The sequence below is a fragment of the Ctenocephalides felis genome, unplaced genomic scaffold (genome assembly GCF_003426905.1).
Source record: "Ctenocephalides felis isolate EL2017-DRISC unplaced genomic scaffold, ASM342690v1 CF-g0.4_SCAFFOLD_01886, whole genome shotgun sequence".
Lineage (NCBI taxonomy): Eukaryota > Metazoa > Arthropoda > Insecta > Siphonaptera > Pulicidae > Ctenocephalides > Ctenocephalides felis.
The window spans coordinates 94,267,240-94,284,859 of record NW_020538040.1 but is presented as its reverse complement, the minus strand read 5'-3'; the positions used below and the strand labels follow the sequence as shown (position 1 = coordinate 94,284,859).

At 30.7% G+C, this 17,620-nt stretch overlaps 4 protein-coding genes across 4 annotated transcripts; 2 read left to right on the top strand and 2 right to left on the bottom strand.

Moving 5' to 3' along the window:
• Window positions 1-313: 313 nt before the first annotated feature.
• Window positions 314-978, bottom strand: LOC113375543 (flexible cuticle protein 12-like). Its single transcript, XM_026615477.1, has 3 exons — window positions 970-978; window positions 691-893; window positions 314-623 (listed from the first exon to the last, which is right to left on the bottom strand). Exons 1-3 carry the CDS (start codon window positions 976-978, stop codon window positions 314-316), a joined length of 522 nt encoding a protein of 173 aa, XP_026471262.1.
• An 854-nt stretch (window positions 979-1,832) lies between these two features.
• On the top strand, window positions 1,833-3,469 carry LOC113375542 (flexible cuticle protein 12-like). Its single transcript, XM_026615476.1, has 3 exons — window positions 1,833-1,841; window positions 1,907-2,109; window positions 3,160-3,469. The coding sequence occupies exons 1-3, from the start codon at window positions 1,833-1,835 to the stop codon at window positions 3,467-3,469; spliced, it is 522 nt and encodes a 173-aa protein (XP_026471261.1).
• A 3,642-nt stretch (window positions 3,470-7,111) lies between these two features.
• LOC113375541 (endocuticle structural glycoprotein SgAbd-2-like) lies at window positions 7,112-7,990 on the top strand. Its single transcript, XM_026615474.1, has 4 exons — window positions 7,112-7,120; window positions 7,201-7,403; window positions 7,467-7,768; window positions 7,944-7,990. Exons 1-4 carry the CDS (start codon window positions 7,112-7,114, stop codon window positions 7,988-7,990), a joined length of 561 nt encoding a protein of 186 aa, XP_026471259.1.
• A 5,779-nt stretch (window positions 7,991-13,769) lies between these two features.
• Window positions 13,770-14,481, bottom strand: LOC113375540 (endocuticle structural glycoprotein SgAbd-2-like). The gene is made up of 3 exons (XM_026615473.1): window positions 14,473-14,481; window positions 14,171-14,373; window positions 13,770-14,097 (listed from the first exon to the last, which is right to left on the bottom strand). The coding sequence occupies exons 1-3, from the start codon at window positions 14,479-14,481 to the stop codon at window positions 13,770-13,772; spliced, it is 540 nt and encodes a 179-aa protein (XP_026471258.1).
• Between the last annotated feature and the right edge of the window lie 3,139 nt (window positions 14,482-17,620).

Here is a 17,620-nt window from a genome sequence, read left to right as displayed (position 1 = left end):
TCACCCTGGATCGCAGCAGCGCCACCAAGGGAGCGCTGGCGCCCACTTTGGCAACCACTGGTTTAGAATGACTAGAAACGATCAGAAAACATGAATGTAGAAAGTCAGATTTTCTGGCAAAAACAATCTTTTCCTTGAAAAAGTTAATAGGTAAAAAAATATTTAAAAATATCACACTTTAACTAAGAAAAACTTATAGATTCATTTAACACATGACTTTACTATATTTGGCACTCAAGTTTATACAAAATAGGTTATAAAACATAATTTTTTCTACAAAACATATATTTAAAGAAAAAAAGTATTAATCTATTCAATAATGGTATCCGCTATTGCTGTTTTTGTTAGGTGGTAAATATTGTTGACTGGCGGCTTGGCTGGCTTCTTCGGCTTTGTTCTGCTCCAAGGATTTCAAGATGGCCTCTGGTACTGGAGGAGCGGTGGGCAAGTGGTCTCCGAAGGCCTGGAAGCCGTTGGCGTCGGCACGATATTGGACGGTGTAGACGTTGCCATCAGGACCAGTGTAGGAGTAAGATCCGCTGACTACTTGCTCCTCGTTTTCACTTCCCTGGTTTTCCAAGTGACCAGACTCTTGGTGGTTTATGCCGTTTTCAGATTGGTATCTAAATGAATCAGATAATGAATAAATATATTAACTTAAAGAGTTAGATGTCCTCATTATAAATTTACTCGTAGTTGTAGCTTCCATCGCCGTTGTTCTCGTTAACGCTCTTCAAGATGGCAACAGGAGGAGTTGTTGGAGCACCGGCGGCGGCGTAAGGAGCTGCCAAGAATTTACCATTGCCCCCTGTTGAAGATGCATGGTTCGGGGGTAAGTAATTGTTCTCCAAACGAGCGGCCGAGCACACGGCGACGAATAATCCGACTAATAACTACAACAATTGAATCGTATTTTTTTATTAAAATACGTAATTTGATAAATTAATTCTTTGTGGTTCTCATACTTACAAATTTCATGGTGCGAGTTAAAACTCAACGATGTGAATGATACTCTGCTCAGATCATATGTGATATTTATATGCTAACTCCACGTACACCGCCATGGTCAATGTCAAAGAAAAGTAGATCGAATAATGATTCTTTTATAGCGTCGGTTGATCAAATTAATTAATTACTATCTATCCTATTAATACTATTATATTAATTGATCATATTAATGTATCTATTATTGGATTTACAAATAAAAATAAATTAATTTATTTTTAACTTTTACCATTTCTTATTTCTGAACATGCAAACCAATTAGTAAAATTTAATGTTAAGTGAAATGAAAATGGACAATAAAATGTATTGATAAATATAATACCAAATCAATTATTTAAAAAAATAATTTAAGAAAAAGTTAATTAAAATAAGAAATATCTGTCGTGAAACGATCTTCAGACTATTCAGACGTGTAAATTTCATATAATATGCAGTATTATTTTAAATTATAGAAATTATATGAAAATGTTTAGGACGTATATTAATTACTATACATTTCATTTTCATAAATAAATATAAAATAAATGTCATTTTTAGGTGGTTGACTCAAATAAGTTAAGAAATAGTAGCGCTTATAATAGTATTTTCCGTCTTTTAATATTTTCACGACTTCAGGATCTAGTGCATTATCTGACTTTATATTGAATTCTTAAATTGTCATATGCCTAATAAGTTATATCTATTCAGATAATTGAATTTACAAATTAATTGGAATTTGCATAACAAAGATTTGTGACATTGACAATCACATTTCGTGCGATGATGATATATAAAAGAATTAATGAATGATGAAGTGACATTTACTGTATAGTGTTCTAACTAGCACCATGAAATTTGTAAGTTTGTTTAGTATGATATTTATAAGACTTTGCTGAGAATAAACCCAATTGAACTTTTGCAGTTATTAGTCGGATTATTCGTCGCCGTGTGCTCGGCTGCTCGCCTGGAGAACAATTACTCACCCCCGAACCATGCATCTTCATCAGGGGGCAATGGTAAATTCTTGGCAGCTCCTTACGCCGCTGCCGGTGCTCCAACAACTCCTCCTGTTGCCATCTTGAAGAGCGTTAACAAGAACAACGGCGATGGAAGCTACAACTACGAGTAAATTTCTAATGAGGACATCTAACTCTTTAAGTTAATATATTTAACTTCCCGTAGGGTAAGTTATAGTAATCGCAAAAAAATCGAAAATGAAAATTTTTATATATCTTTACGTTTCAGAGGTTTCTGAACATTTTGGCATACCTTAGAAAAAATGGATGTATGTGTGTGTGTGTGTGTGTGTGTGTGTGTATGTATGTATGTATGTATGTATGTGTGTGTATGTATGTGCGGATACAAATTTTCGTCGACGATTTCGGGAACACGGATCAACCGATTTGAATAATTCAAAAAACATTAGATTCGTATTGATAAGGAGACGTGCTGATTAGTTTTTGGCGAAGGCAGGTCTAGCCGTTCCGAAGATACGGGGCAAAAAGTGCCGAAAACGGTAACTTAGTTTTTAAGAGAACGGAGCGTCCGATTTGAATAATTCAAAAAACATTTCACTTGTATTGACAAGATGAAGAATCGAAAAAAATTTCATGAAGGTAGGTCTAGCGGTTTCGGAGATATGGAGGAAAAAGTAAAAAAATGAGCCATTTGGCGGTCAAAAATGATCATTAGACATATGCACATCAAATTATCAGATATTTTATAGAGATTTTAACAATAAGTATACATTTTGTTAACATTCCTATGGGTTCCGTACCAATGTTTATGCGTTAGACAGGGACGCGGGGCTCACGCGCTTTATATTTTGTCCCTATGCAGTTAAAGCAGTACGATTGCTTTGAAAAGAAAGTTCAGATCTTCCACAATATGTCAAAATAAAGAAAAAAAATTTTTTTCAAAAAAAAAAAATTTTAAAAAAAATTATTTTTAAAAAAAAAATTTTTTTTTCAAAAAAAGTATTTTTTTGTCCAATTTATAGTTTCTCAAAAATCTTATTTTTTCAAAGTAATTTTTTTTCAAAAATGTTGATCGTTTTTAAAAAAATAATAATTTTGGTACGGGAAGTTCCAGCAATTTGCCTTAAGGCACGATGCCCTAATTGCCTTAAGACAGAATTCCACTTACAGCTAGTTAGTCATTATCTGATTCGTTTAGATACCAATCTGAAAACGGCATAAACCACCAAGAGTCTGGTCACTTGGAAAACCAGGGAAGTGAAAACGAGGAGCAAGTAGTCAGCGGATCTTACTCCTACACTGGTCCTGATGGCAACGTCTACACCGTCCAATATCGTGCCGACGCCAACGGCTTCCAGGCCTTCGGAGACCACTTGCCCACCGCTCCTCCAGTACCAGAGGCCATCTTGAAATCCTTGGAGCAGAACAAAGCCGAAGAAGCCAGCCAAACCGCCAGTCAACAATATTTACCACCTAACAAGAACAGCAAAAGTGGATACCACTATTAAATAGAAAATACTTATTTTTTGTAAATGTAAAATATTGTGAATAATAAATATTATTTTTCTCTAATGCCATATCTGACGTCAATTATTATGAATTACAAATATAGATATTTTTGCTACATCGCTATATAAAATTTAAAATGATACGGAAGATAAATTAGCCCATATATGTGCGAACATATATATATATATATATATATATATATATATATATATATACTATATATATATATATATTAACAAAGTCTAATAATCGGGCATAACATCAATAAAAAACATGAATTTCTTTCAAAAATTTATTTTAAATCCATACGTTTCGGCTATAATCCTAGCCTTCATTCAGTGGAAAAATTAGTTGATCTTAGTGTTAAATTGAGAAATTTTAATAATCCATGGTATTAGGATATGGTAATGCACTACACTATTGGAAATGGAAAATTTTAATAATCCATGGTATTAGGATATGGTAATGCACTACACTATGTATTACAAACATTAACTTGAAACGTATGGATTTAAAATAAATTTTTGAAAGAAATTCATGTTTTTTATTGATGTTATGCCCGATTATTAGACTTTGTTAATACATATGTCAACATCAAATTCAGAATCATACAATATATATATATATATATATATATATATATTGTATACCGTATAGCAAAAACTCTAAGTTAACAAATGAAAAAAATGTGTACATATTATTAAAAGCTCCTTATGTTTTCAATAATTTGATGTGCATTAATCAAGTACTCAATTTTTCCTCTGAAGGCAGATAATGATTCATACCATCAGTTTGAATCATATGGTTTTTTCGAGAATTCACATGCAAAATTTATATCCAAAAATGATTAAATTACATACATATACATACATACATACATACATACATACATATATTCAAATCTATGCCAAAACTAATTGTGTATGGCATTGTACCTTAAGGCAAATTGCTGGAACTTCCCGCAGCGTAACGAAATGTTTGAGGAATGTTAAATATTTTCAAATAGATTATTATAAATTCATAAGAATTATATAAACTGAATTACAAAGTTAAAATTATTTATTTACAGTATATAAGTGAGCTTTAAAACTTTAGCCAGAAATAAAGTTAAAATCTGAATTATTTTCGATATATAAAAAAAAATTTTTTTGGAAAAAAATATTAAAATAAAACAAAAATTACAAAAGCAATTGTTTTGTCAGAGAAAGCAGAAAGGTTTTTGAATCATTCAAATCGGATGCTTATTTCTCTCAAAAACGGCCACTTTTTGGACATTTAGCTCTGTATCTCCGAAACCGCTGGTCCTGTTTTTGCTAAAAACTAATCACCACTTCTCTTCGTCATTACGAATTGAATGTTTTTTGAATCATTCAAATCCGATGCTCCAATCTCTCAAAAACTCGATTTCTTTTTTTTGCATTCTTTGCTCCGTATCTTCGAAACGGCTAGACCTGCCTTTGCCAAAAACTAATCAGCACATCCCCTAATCAATAAGAATCGCATGTGTTTTTGAATTATTCAAATCGGTTGATCCGTGCGGCCGAAAACGTGGACGAAAATTTGTATCCATACATACATACATACATACATACATACATACATACATACATACATACATACACACACACACAAATACACACACGCATCCTTTTTTTTAGGTATGCCAAAATGTTCAGAAATCTTCAAAACGTGAAGAAATGTAAAAATTTTCAATTTCGATTTTTGGACGATTACAATAACTTATCCTAAGGGAAGTTAATTAATAATTTGCTATTTTGGGGTAGCTGTATAAAGATTAAATATTCGTTCACGGTTTTAACCTCCAACAAGAAGTCCATGTAGATCCACTCCCTTGTAGGTTTCAATATATCTGACCTCCAACAACATTTGTTAAACTATTCAGTGAATTTTAACTAGATCAGTTGATTTAATTTATGCGCAAATAATACAGATTTAAATAAATCACAAATATAAATGAATTCGTTTTACGACAATGATATTATTTGGATTGTCCACGTTAAAATATTTATGATGCAACTACTTTAAAAACATGCATAGTATATGCGTGCTAGTGGGCGTTTATGCTAATTGGATCTGAATGTTGCATAAAAAATAAATTGATCTATTTTTATGTTAATCATAATATTCTTTGGGTTTTTGCCATAAATATTTAGTTTATCATTTACTTAATATGAATGGTTTAATGAATCACGACGTTTCTAAATATCTTTATAAATAACTATTAAAGATAATGTGATAAAAAAAAATCTAAGTTAACGACTATATTTCAAACATTTTTGTGCCTGCATTCTGTGCTTCATTTCAGAATATATTGTATTCAATTCAATAGTTATACTCGAACACATGGTATTCTTTCATAATAAAAGTAAAAAATAGAGCTTTCAATCTTTTCAAGTTGCCCGAAAGCTTTTAGATTAAATTTTACGATTTCGTCTATATAAAAAATATATTCATTGTGTTTAATACTAAATCTAATCAAAAAAATATTAACTTCTAAATTTGCATAAAATTTCAAAGACGTCTTAAAATTATTAGCATTTATATATCATCAAAATTGTGTTTGCCACAACCGATTTTCCTTAAATGTTTGTGAAAACAAACAAACAAAAGTAAACGTTTCCATTTTCTGGTTTAAAGCCCTGTATGTATTTTTGAAATATACATTACGGAGTTACGAAGATACGGAGTAAAGATTGCAGAAAATAGAAATCGAGTTTTTGAGTGAACGGCGTATCCGATTTGAATGATCCAAAAAACATTCAATTTGTAATGATTGGGAGAAGTGGTGGTGAAAGAGTGGCAGTTTTTTAGAGAACTAAGCATCCTGTTTGAATGATTCTCAAAAAAAAAAATTCCGAAAAAAAATGTTTTTGTATATCAAAAATAATTTAAATTTTAATTTTAATTTTGGCTAAAGTTCTAAAACTCACACTTTATACTTTAAATAAATAATTTTAACTTTGCAATTCAGTTTATATAATTGCTATAAATATTAGATAATGTTACAGTATTTATAATAATCTATTTGAAAATATTTAATATTCCTCGAATATTTTGTTACGGTACTTATAACGTTCCAGCAATTTGCCTTAAGGCACGATGCCATACACCATAGATCTTTTTCAAAAGTTGCAATTTAGATAGCCAATGACTAAAAATTCATACGCATGACAAATATACTCGTCAATACACAAAGTTCTGTCATTTGTACATGACGAGTATATTTATCAATATCTTGTTACAACACAATTTTAATATTTTAAAATATTTTATAAAATATAGTTTTTTCTTCATAGATGTTCTTTACATATTTATAATTATAAAAACTTGAAACTATTTTTTTCAGGCTGATTTGACCGAGATAATATTCATATGTTACATAGAAGTTAATGTAAATGAATATTCAAATGTTTCATGTATAATAAGAATAACATAGCTTCCATTCGAGAGCTTTCGTATGACAAAAAACATTGTTAATGTTGTCACCTTATGCCGGCCGTGAAACCACATTACAACTGGATTTCTGAATTTGTAAATTGATCTTCAAAGATGGTTAAGTATAAATACTAGTGAGATAGTTAGACCAGCATCATTCGCTCACGAATAAAATAATCAGCATCATGAAACTGGCAAGTGTTTTATAAACTTTTATCCTTTTATAACTTACATTATAATATATATTTAACGAAGCGAATTATTTTTGTTTCAGTTTTTGGTTGGAATGTTTGTAGCCGTATGCTCGGCCGCGCGTTTGGATAACAATTACCTACCTCCCAACCATGCCTCTTCATCAGGAGGCAATGGCAAATTCCTGGCTGCTCCGTATGCAGCTGCTGGTGCTCCAACAACTCCACCGGTTGCCATATTAAAGAGTGTTAATGATAATAACGGAGATGGAACCTACAATTTCGAGTAAGCATTAAAGCTTTATCTATTATCTAGGACATTTAATGCAATTACTATTTACTTACATAGATTCCAATCTGAAAACGGCATTAACCAACAAGAATCCGGACACTTGGAAAACGAAGGAAGTGAAAACGAGGAACAAGTAGTCAGCGGATCTTACTCTTACACTGGACCTGATGGCAACGTGTATACTGTGCACTATCGTGCTGATGCAAATGGATTCCAAGCTTTCGGTGACCATCTACCTACCGCTCCTCCAGTACCTGAAGCAATCTTGAAATCTTTGGAACAAAACAAAGCTGAAGAAGCCAGCCAATCTGCCAGCCAACAATACTTACCACCCGTAGTTAGCGCTAAAAAGTCAAACGGTGGATACCAATATTAAAATATTCAATAGACGACGATTTATGAATATGTAAAATACTCGATCTATACAACTGTAAATATGTGTATACAAACCTTATTTTATATCTTGAAGCTTTAATTTTAATAAAATCTATTCAAAATATATCTTATTTGATTTAATTATTAAATCGTTTGCAGGTAGTAAAAAGCTACGTACAAATTATCCTGCGGAAAATCATTGCTAAGCATAGTTGATTATATGGTTCATTAAGAAAAATAGATGTGTAACATATATTACTCAATTATTATAAACCATAAAATAACTAGTTGGTATTGGTATTTTGCCATAAGGCAAGTTACATGAACTTCCCGATATGTGTAAATAATCGACTTAATATTTTTTTTTTTTTTTATTTCTGTTAATTTTAACAATCAGATTACAATACAATCTATAAGTTAAAAGTTAACTTAATAAATAAAAAAGAAATTAATTTATGTGGATTTATTACACATAATTGAAAACAAACGATCAGGTTAAACTCAGAGTATTTTCTAAAAGCAAATTTTCAAAAATCAATAACTTTTATAATCAAACTAGTTTCCGTATGACTTTAATGGTTTCGTATGTTCATTAAGACCAAGTACTCTATCGTTACCCAAGTAAATCGTCTAATATTAGTTTTAACAAACGTCAAAAACACTACTCATTTTCTCAAAATTTGATGAATTTTTAAAATTAAACTACTTGTCGTAAGGTCGTAATATTTCAGTAAGCTCTATCAGACCATGATATATATCGCCAAAAAAAGTTCAATGAAAATCGGATTAATTTTTTTTTTCAACAGTTAATAACAAGAAAACGGTTCGGTAGATTTTCACCTAGAACTAATTAGTATCATTACCACTAATCAGTTTTTGATTTTTCAGTAGTATGAGGTTTAAATGTAGACGAAAAGTTTATCACTTTTTTCCAAATTGCAAAGAAACGGTTTGGCTGATCGTCCGACAAAACTGTCAAACGATAATCCTCATCGAGATTCATCGAATGGCTTTTAAATGAAATCGGTTCAGCTATTTTTTGAGAAAACGTCAATAAAAGGTCTAATTTTGATAAATTTCAAATAAATGATAGTAATTTTTGCAAACTTTGACAAATTTTTAATGTTAAACGAGTTGTCGTAGAGCCGTAATATTTTTGTATAATCTATAAGACTACGGTGTCTACCATCAAAAAATAATAATAAAAATCGTCGAAAAAAAATTTTTTTAACACTTTATTACAAGGAAACGGCCCGGTCGATCTCTACCAAAAACTAATCAGTACGATTCCCAAACCAATATTTTTCGAACGGTTTTTGAATTTTCAAAATCGATTCAGATTTGCGTATGAAAAATTTTTCACATTTCTGAAATTTATAAAGAAACGGCTTGGGCGGTCGTCGCACAAAACTGACTTTTACGGCAAAAAATTTGTTCACACACACACACGCACACATATATACTTTTTCTCGCTCAATTCAGAATGGCTTGAAATGTCGAGGAAACATAAAATTAGCGAATCGATTTTTTTGACAAAAACATATACTTCTCTTTCGGGAAGTTAAAAAAATCAACTTTTTTTCAAATCGAGTATATTATAAAATTTAAATTGACTCTGTGTAAAAAAAGTATCTTGGGTTCCTTAAGCCTAGAATGAAAGTTTTGAACAGACAGTTATTCTTAACGTATTATTGTTTGTCAGACTTTACCTTATACGTTTGTCTTATAAATGGTCTTTCTATTTAAACATTTTTGCTTCAACCATTTCACACCATACTTATGAGAGAGTCAGTTATTTTAATATCGCAGTGCAAAAGTTATTCTATTATTCTATTAGGCTTTATGTTTCTTGTGATTTTATAATTATTATTGCTCTATTAATTACAGCTTTAATATGACGCCCAAAATTTTTATAATGTTTACAGCTCTTATTTTTACATTTACAAACATATAGTTTGTAATATTTAAAAATGCAGTGGCATTATAATAAATTGAAACTGAGTACAATTGTTATACCACATTCAACGTGCTTTTTACCAATTTTTGCAGCCGTCGAAAAATGTTAAAAAGCTAATGGTAGGTGGCATCGTGAAGCTATCGTAAGATTCGTAAGGTATGGCATTGTGCTTTAAGACAAATTAACTTTCCGTATTGTAATTAAACATATAAAGAATAAAAATAATCAATAATAAATGAACATTTATCAATAATAGTGTTAATAGTTTTAAATACTCTTGAAACTGTTAGTAACGTAAATTTACAAGTGCTAATTCAGGAGGCAACCAGCGTATTCTGCAAAGGATGTGTATCATTTCAAGATATGTAAACTTATATGCATAAACAAAACATAATCGTTATGAAAGAAAACATTTCGAAAAAAAAATATTGTGATTATTTCGAAGGTTTTTACACTGTCAAGAGACTAAGAAGATTAGATCCATTAGACTTAGTATAGTTATATATTTAGTATAGTGCTTGTAATTATTCTCACATATTTATATTTATTATTTGCTTGCAATTATTGTCACGTATTTATATTTATTATACTAACTTGAAATACTACCAATGTGTTATATTTTAAAAACTTATTTAACTACAGTAGAACTCCAATTATACAAATTAATGGGGACCGGGACCCATTCGGATAATCAAATATTCGGATAATCGGAGTTTTTTTTAAAAATTGCCATTGGAGAGAAAAAAAGTTACGTTTTGATATTGCACTATTTTTTTATTGAATTAAATGAAAGAAACATGTCATTTTCACATGTTTTAAATATAAATAAAATGTACTTAAACGAGTTAAAAAAAAAAAAAAGTACAAGTTTAGAAATAAAAATCATTGTTTTGTAAACATCTCCGTCAAATCAAAACAAACAATGTGCCTACACTGGCTTTGCTGGTGGAAGAATAATAGCGCACTTAGACTTTTTTTGGACAATTTTTTTTCTGAAAGTGATTCGGATAATCGGCTATTCGGATAATCGAAGTTCGGATAATTGGAATTTGGATAGTCGGAGTTCGGATAATTGGAGTTCTACTGTAGTTGGTTTGGTATTTAGCCTTGAGGCAAGTTACATGAACTTCCCGATATGTGTAAATATTCGACTTAATCAATAAAATATAAATTAATTTATGAGTGATTTGTAAAAGTATTCCAAGCGGATTTATTACACATAATTGAAAACGAACGAACACGTTAACTGGAAATATTTTCTAAGAGCAAATTTTCGAAAATCAACAATTTTTATAATTGAATCAGTTTCCATGGGACGTTAATGCTTTAGTATGTTCATTAAGACCAAGTACTCTATCATTATACCAAGTAAATCCTCTAATTTTAAATTTAACAAACGTAAAAAAAACTACTCATTTTCTCAAACTTTGATGAATTTTTAAAACCTACTTGTCGTAATTTTTTTAAAAACTACTTTTTGTAAGGCCGTAATATTTCAGTAAGTTTTGAAAGACCATGATGTATATCGCCAAAAAAAGTTCCATAAAAATCGGCTTAAATTTTTTTTTCAACAGTTAATTACAAGAAAACGGCTCAGTAGATTTTCACCTAAAACTAATCAGTATCATTCCCAACTAATATCTTTCGACCAGTTTTTGATTTTTTAACACTTTTTCCCAAATGACAAAGAAACGGCTTGGCAGATTATCGCACAAAACTGACAAACTAGTCCTCATCGAGATACATCAAATGGATTTTAAATTTCTAAAATCGGTTCAGGCATTTTTGAGAAAACGTCGATCAAAGGTCTAATTTTGACAAATGCCAATAAAACGATACCAATTTTTGCAAACTTTGATGAATTTTTAAAGCTAAACGAGTTGTCGTAGGGCCGTAATATTTTAGTATGATCTAGAAGACTATGGTATCTATCGTCAAAAAAAAAAAAAATCGTCGAAAAATTTTTTTTAACACATTATTACAAGAAAACGGCCCGGCCGATCTTTACCAAAAACTAATCAGCACAATTCCCATCCAATATCTTTCGAACGGTTTTTGAATTTTTATAATCGGTTCAGAATTGCTGGCTAAAACGTGCACAATTTTTTTTTCACTTTTCTGCTATTTATAAAGAAACGTCTCGGCCGATCGTCCCACAAAACAAACCTCATCGAGATACATCGAATGGCTTTTAAATTTTTGAAATCGGCCCAGCCGTTTTCGAGAAAACGTCGATTTACGGCAAAAAATCTGTTCACATACACACACACACATACATACTTTTTTCAAATTTGATCTCATTCGATTCAGAATGGCTCGAAACGTCGAGAAAACATAAAATTAGCGAATCGGATTTTTTTATGAAAACATAAACTTCTCCTTCGGGAAGTTAATAACTAATCACAACAATTACTGAATGCCTTCTCAGGCAGTTGTAGTTTAGATGACAAAAAAATGAAGGTTTTTAAACATTTTCGAAAATTCGTGGACGAAAAAATGCGGACACACAAAACACACACACACACATTTTTCTGATGTAAGCCAAAATGTACAAAAACCTTCAAAACGTGAAGATATGCAAACATTGTCATTTTAAATTTTCGGCCTACGATTATAACTACCCTACGGGAAGCTAAAAAAGACCAGTCGAACACCGTCCACGTCTGAGGGACGGTTGTGACACCAATTGGAGTCAGTAGTGATACACCTACAAATAGGTTAAAAACATTAGGTATAATCACCAAAATGGTTTGAAACGACTTTTATTGTCGTTAATAACAATAATATGTAACACAACACATCATAAACATTTAAACTAGTGGGGTGTAAGGCATCGTGCCATAAGGCAAATTGCTGGAACTTTCCGTACCGTAACGAAATGTTCGAGGAATATTAAATGTTTTGAAATAGATTATAAATATTGTAATATTGTCTAATATTTATAAGAATTATATAAACTGAATTGCAAAGTTTAACATTTTTTGTTTAAAGTATATTAGAACAGAATTAAAATTAAAATATGTATTATTATCGATATACAAAATAAATTTTTTTTCTGAACAAAAAAAATTTGGAACAAATTTTTTTTTCCAAAAGCAATTATTTTCTTAAAACAACCAGAAAGTTTTTTGAATTATTCAAATCGGACGCTTAGTTCTCTCAATAACTTGCACATCATTTTTTGCACATTTAGGTCCGAATCTTCGAAATGGCTGGACTTTCCTTTGCCAAGAACTAATCACCTCTTCTCCTCATTATAAATCAGCACATCTTTATAAATTGAAATATTGTTTAAATCATTCAAATCGGAAACTCCGTTCTCTCAAAAACTTGATTTGTATTTTCTGCACTCTTTGCTCCGTATCCCCATAACGGCTGGACCTGCCTTTGCCAAAAACTAATCAGCACATCTTCCTATCAATAGGAACCGAATGTTTTTTTAACCATTCAAACCGGTTGACAGTCATATTTAGTTAGCTTTCCGCAGTCCGTCAGTTTTCTACCTTTTGTGGTAAAAGCATCTAATGTTGTATCACTTGCTCTTTTGCGTTATTCTCTTAAAAGTTCATCATAAACGGATAGAGCATCTCTAACACCGCGCTCTACTTTCAAGCCCCTGTCAAAATTTAGATAATTTTCAAGGAATTGATCCATTATTTCAGTTATAGTAGACAACTTCTGTTTACAAACACCATCGAAAGTTGTTTTTGCTCTTAAAAGTTTAAAAGAATTCGAATATTAAAAATTACTTAGATCATGTTAATGTAAGGCACTGACTGAAAGCAATAATGGGAACTTGCTCGAATAATCATTCTTCATCTTTCTCGCTTTGGACCCTATCTCAAAATCAGTATAGTTAGCTGCTAGGATGACTGTCGCTACCGTACCCTGGCACAGCCATACTTAAGTTTCCCTACACAATATTTTTATAAGTTTAGTTGTAAAGTTATCATATTGATAATACAAAATGTTACTTAAGCATAAAGTTTATTGTTTACGGTATGTACAATGATATTTTATTTGCAAATCTAATAATGGTATCCATTGTTGCTATTTCCATTATATTTGTTAGGTGGCAAATATTGTTGACTGGCAGCTTGGCTAGCTTGGCTGGCTTCTTCAGCTCTATTTTGTTCCAGAGATTTTAAGATAGCCTCAGGTACTGGAGGTGCGGTGGGCAAATGGTCTCCAAAGGCTTGGAATCCATTGGAATCAGCACGGTATTGAACGGTGTAAACATTACCATCAGGTCCAGTGTAGGAGTAAGATCCGCTAACCACTTGTTCCTCGTTTTCGCTTCCTTGGTTTTCTAAATGTCCAGATTCTTGTTGGCTGATTCCATTTCCAGTTTCATATCTATAAATTATTAAAGTTATTTTAAATTATCAAATTAGTAATGTTTAAAATAATATATAACAATTATAATTACTCGAAATTGTAACTTCCATCGCCATTGTTTTCATTCACACTTTTCAAGATTGGTACTGGAGGAGTTGTTGGGCCTCCGGCTGCTCCGTAAGGGGCAGCTAAAAATTTAGCGTTACCTCCAGATGCTTGAGCATTATTTGGGGGCAAATAATTGTTTTCCAAACGTCCGGCCGAGCATACGGCGACAAATAAACCAACTAAGAACTATAACAAAAATATTATATATAAAGTATTTTATATAAATATATTATTAGATCATGTAATATAATTAAAATTTATTCATTTATTACTGCGAAGACTTACAAGTTTCATGTTGCTTGTTAGAACACTGCGAAGTGAATGATAATCCAGTGATATCTTCTGCAGTATTTATATGTAGCCATCTTCGGCTGAGATGTGATGGTCAATGCCACAGAAGTACGACTATATGCGTTGATCCTTTCATAAATTCAGTTGATGATCAATTATTTAATTCATTTATTTATTTTTGTTGAATAACAGTAAATTAACTGTTGTAATTTGCAATACTTACTATAGTGCGAGCAGTCGAGCACTGTAGAACTTCTTAAATTCACAAACAGAACTTGAAAAAATACGTCACTATACGAGTATCATTTTACCTGTATCGCTTAAATTTTATACTTATTATAATTACAATATATTGATTTTGTATATGCATACAGCGAATACATCTGACCTTACGATTAAAGCAAAATGAAACGGAAAAATCGCACTTGCAAACAATTATGTATTGTCACTCGATTTAATTATTAACTTTCCGTAGGGTAGTTATAGTAATGAAAATTTTTGTATTTCTCGACGTTTTGAAGGTTTCTGAACATATTGGCATACCTCAGAAAATATGGACGTGCGTGTTTTTTTTTGTATGTCCGCATTTTTTCGTCCACGTTTTCGGGCGAACTGATCAACCGATTTGAATGATTTAAAAAACATTCGATTTCTATTGATAGGGAGATGTGCTGATTAGTTTTTGGCAAAGGCAGGTCCAGTAGTTAAGGAGATAAAGAACAAAAAGTGCAGAAAATAAAAATCGGTTAATAAATAAATAAGTTAATAATAAAAACAGTTTTTAAGAGAACGGAGCATCCGATTTCAATGATCTAAAAAACATTCAATTGGCAATAATTGGAAGAAGTGGTTATCAGCTTTTGGCAAAGGCAGGCCCAGCCATTTCGAAGATACAGAGCTAAATGTGCAAAAAATGGCAGTTTTTGAGAGAACTAAGCGTCTGATTTGAATGACTCAAAAGAACTTTCTGTTGTTTTAACAAAATAATTGATTTTGGAAAAAAAATATTGTTTCGAAATTTTTTTTTTCGAAATTTTTTTTTTTTGTATATCGAAACTAATTCAGATTTCATTTTTAATTCTGACTAAAGTTCTAATATACTTTAAACAAATAATTTCAACTTTGCAATTCTGTTTATATAATTTTTGTAAATATTAGACAATGTTACAATATTTATAATAATCTATTTGAAAACAATCAATATTCCTCGAAAATTTCGTTACGGTACGGGAAGTTCCAGCAATTTGCTTGAAGGCACGATGCCATACAACCCACTAGTTTGTTTATTTATTTATTCATTTAATTTATTATATTCTAATAATAATATTGCGTAATATAATAATAATAAACGTCACCTAAAGTGTTGAAGAATATATTACGACTTAATTATTACGCCTTAAGAGATATCGAAAATTATAGTTCACTATTTTAATTATAGCCGAAGGCGATCCGGTCTTTAAATCACATATTCGTTCATCAGAATAAAAATTCGGTATAAATATACATATATATATATATATATATATATATATATATATATATTTATATATATATATATAATTTATTCTTTTATAAAAATATATAATTTGTTCTTTTTAATCATTGTTAAGTATTATATATGAGGGAAAAACAAAACCGTCACCATTAAAAATTTGCTAAGTAGAGAAATTTCTAAAATCTATTACAAATTATTAAAATTATATCAGTCATATGCGATAAGATGTTGTAATATGAACAAAAAGACTAAAAGAACCCAGAATTAGCAAAAAAAGACATGACACAAAACAAAAAGACTTTTTGTACAATCACTCAAATACAAGTTTATAAAAATCCTCTAAAATTTTGACGAAGCTTGAAATAATTAATAGCAAAATCCTACTTGGCCCTGTAAAACGTAAGTGAATAAATAATGGTGATAACATTTATATTAAAATTGATAATAGTATGGTAATTTTAAGATAATCTATGCGCCCAAAATTGAATTTTTACATGCATTCCTAATTTTTCCTGAAGCGTAATTTAATCCTTTGCCATTCATGTATAGAGCTATAGCATATAATACGTACTATAGTTTAGTATATTGTATTTAGTAAGAATTAAATTCCACGGACTTTTAAAATTTAAAACAATTTATATTATTAGTTTTCTTCTGTCGATTGCCACATTATAAAATAAACACGAATTGTAATCAAAATAGTAAAGAATTTCATGCCCTCAAATGGAAATGTTTTTCTAAGTATCATCTCTTAATAATGATTTAACTGCTTTGAACTTTAAATAATAGTTTAAAAAAACTAAATATTCTTGTTCTACATATTTCTTCAGACATATGTTGATTTCAGACTTCTGTTTTTTTCTGTTAATAAAATAATGCTTTCAAAGGAATGTACTCTCAGTTTCGTTAATAAAACTGATTAGATCATCGCAATTCGATGGCTTCGATGGCAGACCCGGTTCTCACCAAATATCTAATCGGTAATCGCTTTTAGCGAAACAAAAAAAAAGTCATGAAAAAAAAAACTATTTCGTGATCTACTCGGGCCACACCAACAGATGATACGGCTCAATTGTGGAACTCACTTATTACAATTGGTTTGTATAGGATAGGAAATACAATTACCTATGACATACCATTGTGCGGTTCGACGAAACGTCTCTTGCAAAACTATTGACTCACAATTCATATCAAGATTATGTTAATTATTCACTAATATTAAATCAGCCTCATCCAAAATAAATATGATGCAGAATAGGGAAGATCGCGTTGACGATAATTATAATAGTTATATGTATGTACAGTAAAGCCTCGATTAACATGACTAATTATTGTCGATAGGCATTCAGATAATCAAATGTCCGGATAATCGAATGTATGAACATAGCTAAATATCAACGAAAATCAATGTTTATTAAGAAATTAACACCTCCTTATGTATGTACATATACATATTTTCTTAGATTTCATTACATACATATACTAAACTGCAGCATTAATCATGCAAAAATTGTGGGAATGAACATACGTATAAATTGGTCGCGGTTGGTAGTCCGGATAATCGCAAATCCCTATAACTTAAGTCCATTTAAATGAGTTTCTACTGTATTACAAAATAATAACGCAAAACTAAGTTATCCGAGGGTA

Excerpts from the sequence above, each read along its gene's own strand:
- LOC113375542 (XM_026615476.1), top strand. Across the intron at positions 2,110-3,159 it reads GATGGAAGCTACAACTACGA|ATACCAATCTGAAAACGGCA; the intron begins GTAAATTTCTAA and ends TGATTCGTTTAG.
- LOC113375543 (XM_026615477.1), bottom strand. Across the intron at positions 624-690 it reads GATGGAAGCTACAACTACGA|ATACCAATCTGAAAACGGCA; the intron begins GTAAATTTATAA and ends TGATTCATTTAG.
- LOC113375541 (XM_026615474.1), top strand. Across the intron at positions 7,404-7,466 it reads GATGGAACCTACAATTTCGA|ATTCCAATCTGAAAACGGCA; the intron begins GTAAGCATTAAA and ends TTACTTACATAG. Across the intron at positions 7,769-7,943 it reads TAGCGCTAAAAAGTCAAACG|GTAGTAAAAAGCTACGTACA; the intron begins GTGGATACCAAT and ends AATCGTTTGCAG.
- LOC113375540 (XM_026615473.1), bottom strand. Across the intron at positions 14,098-14,170 it reads GATGGAAGTTACAATTTCGA|ATATGAAACTGGAAATGGAA; the intron begins GTAATTATAATT and ends AATAATTTATAG.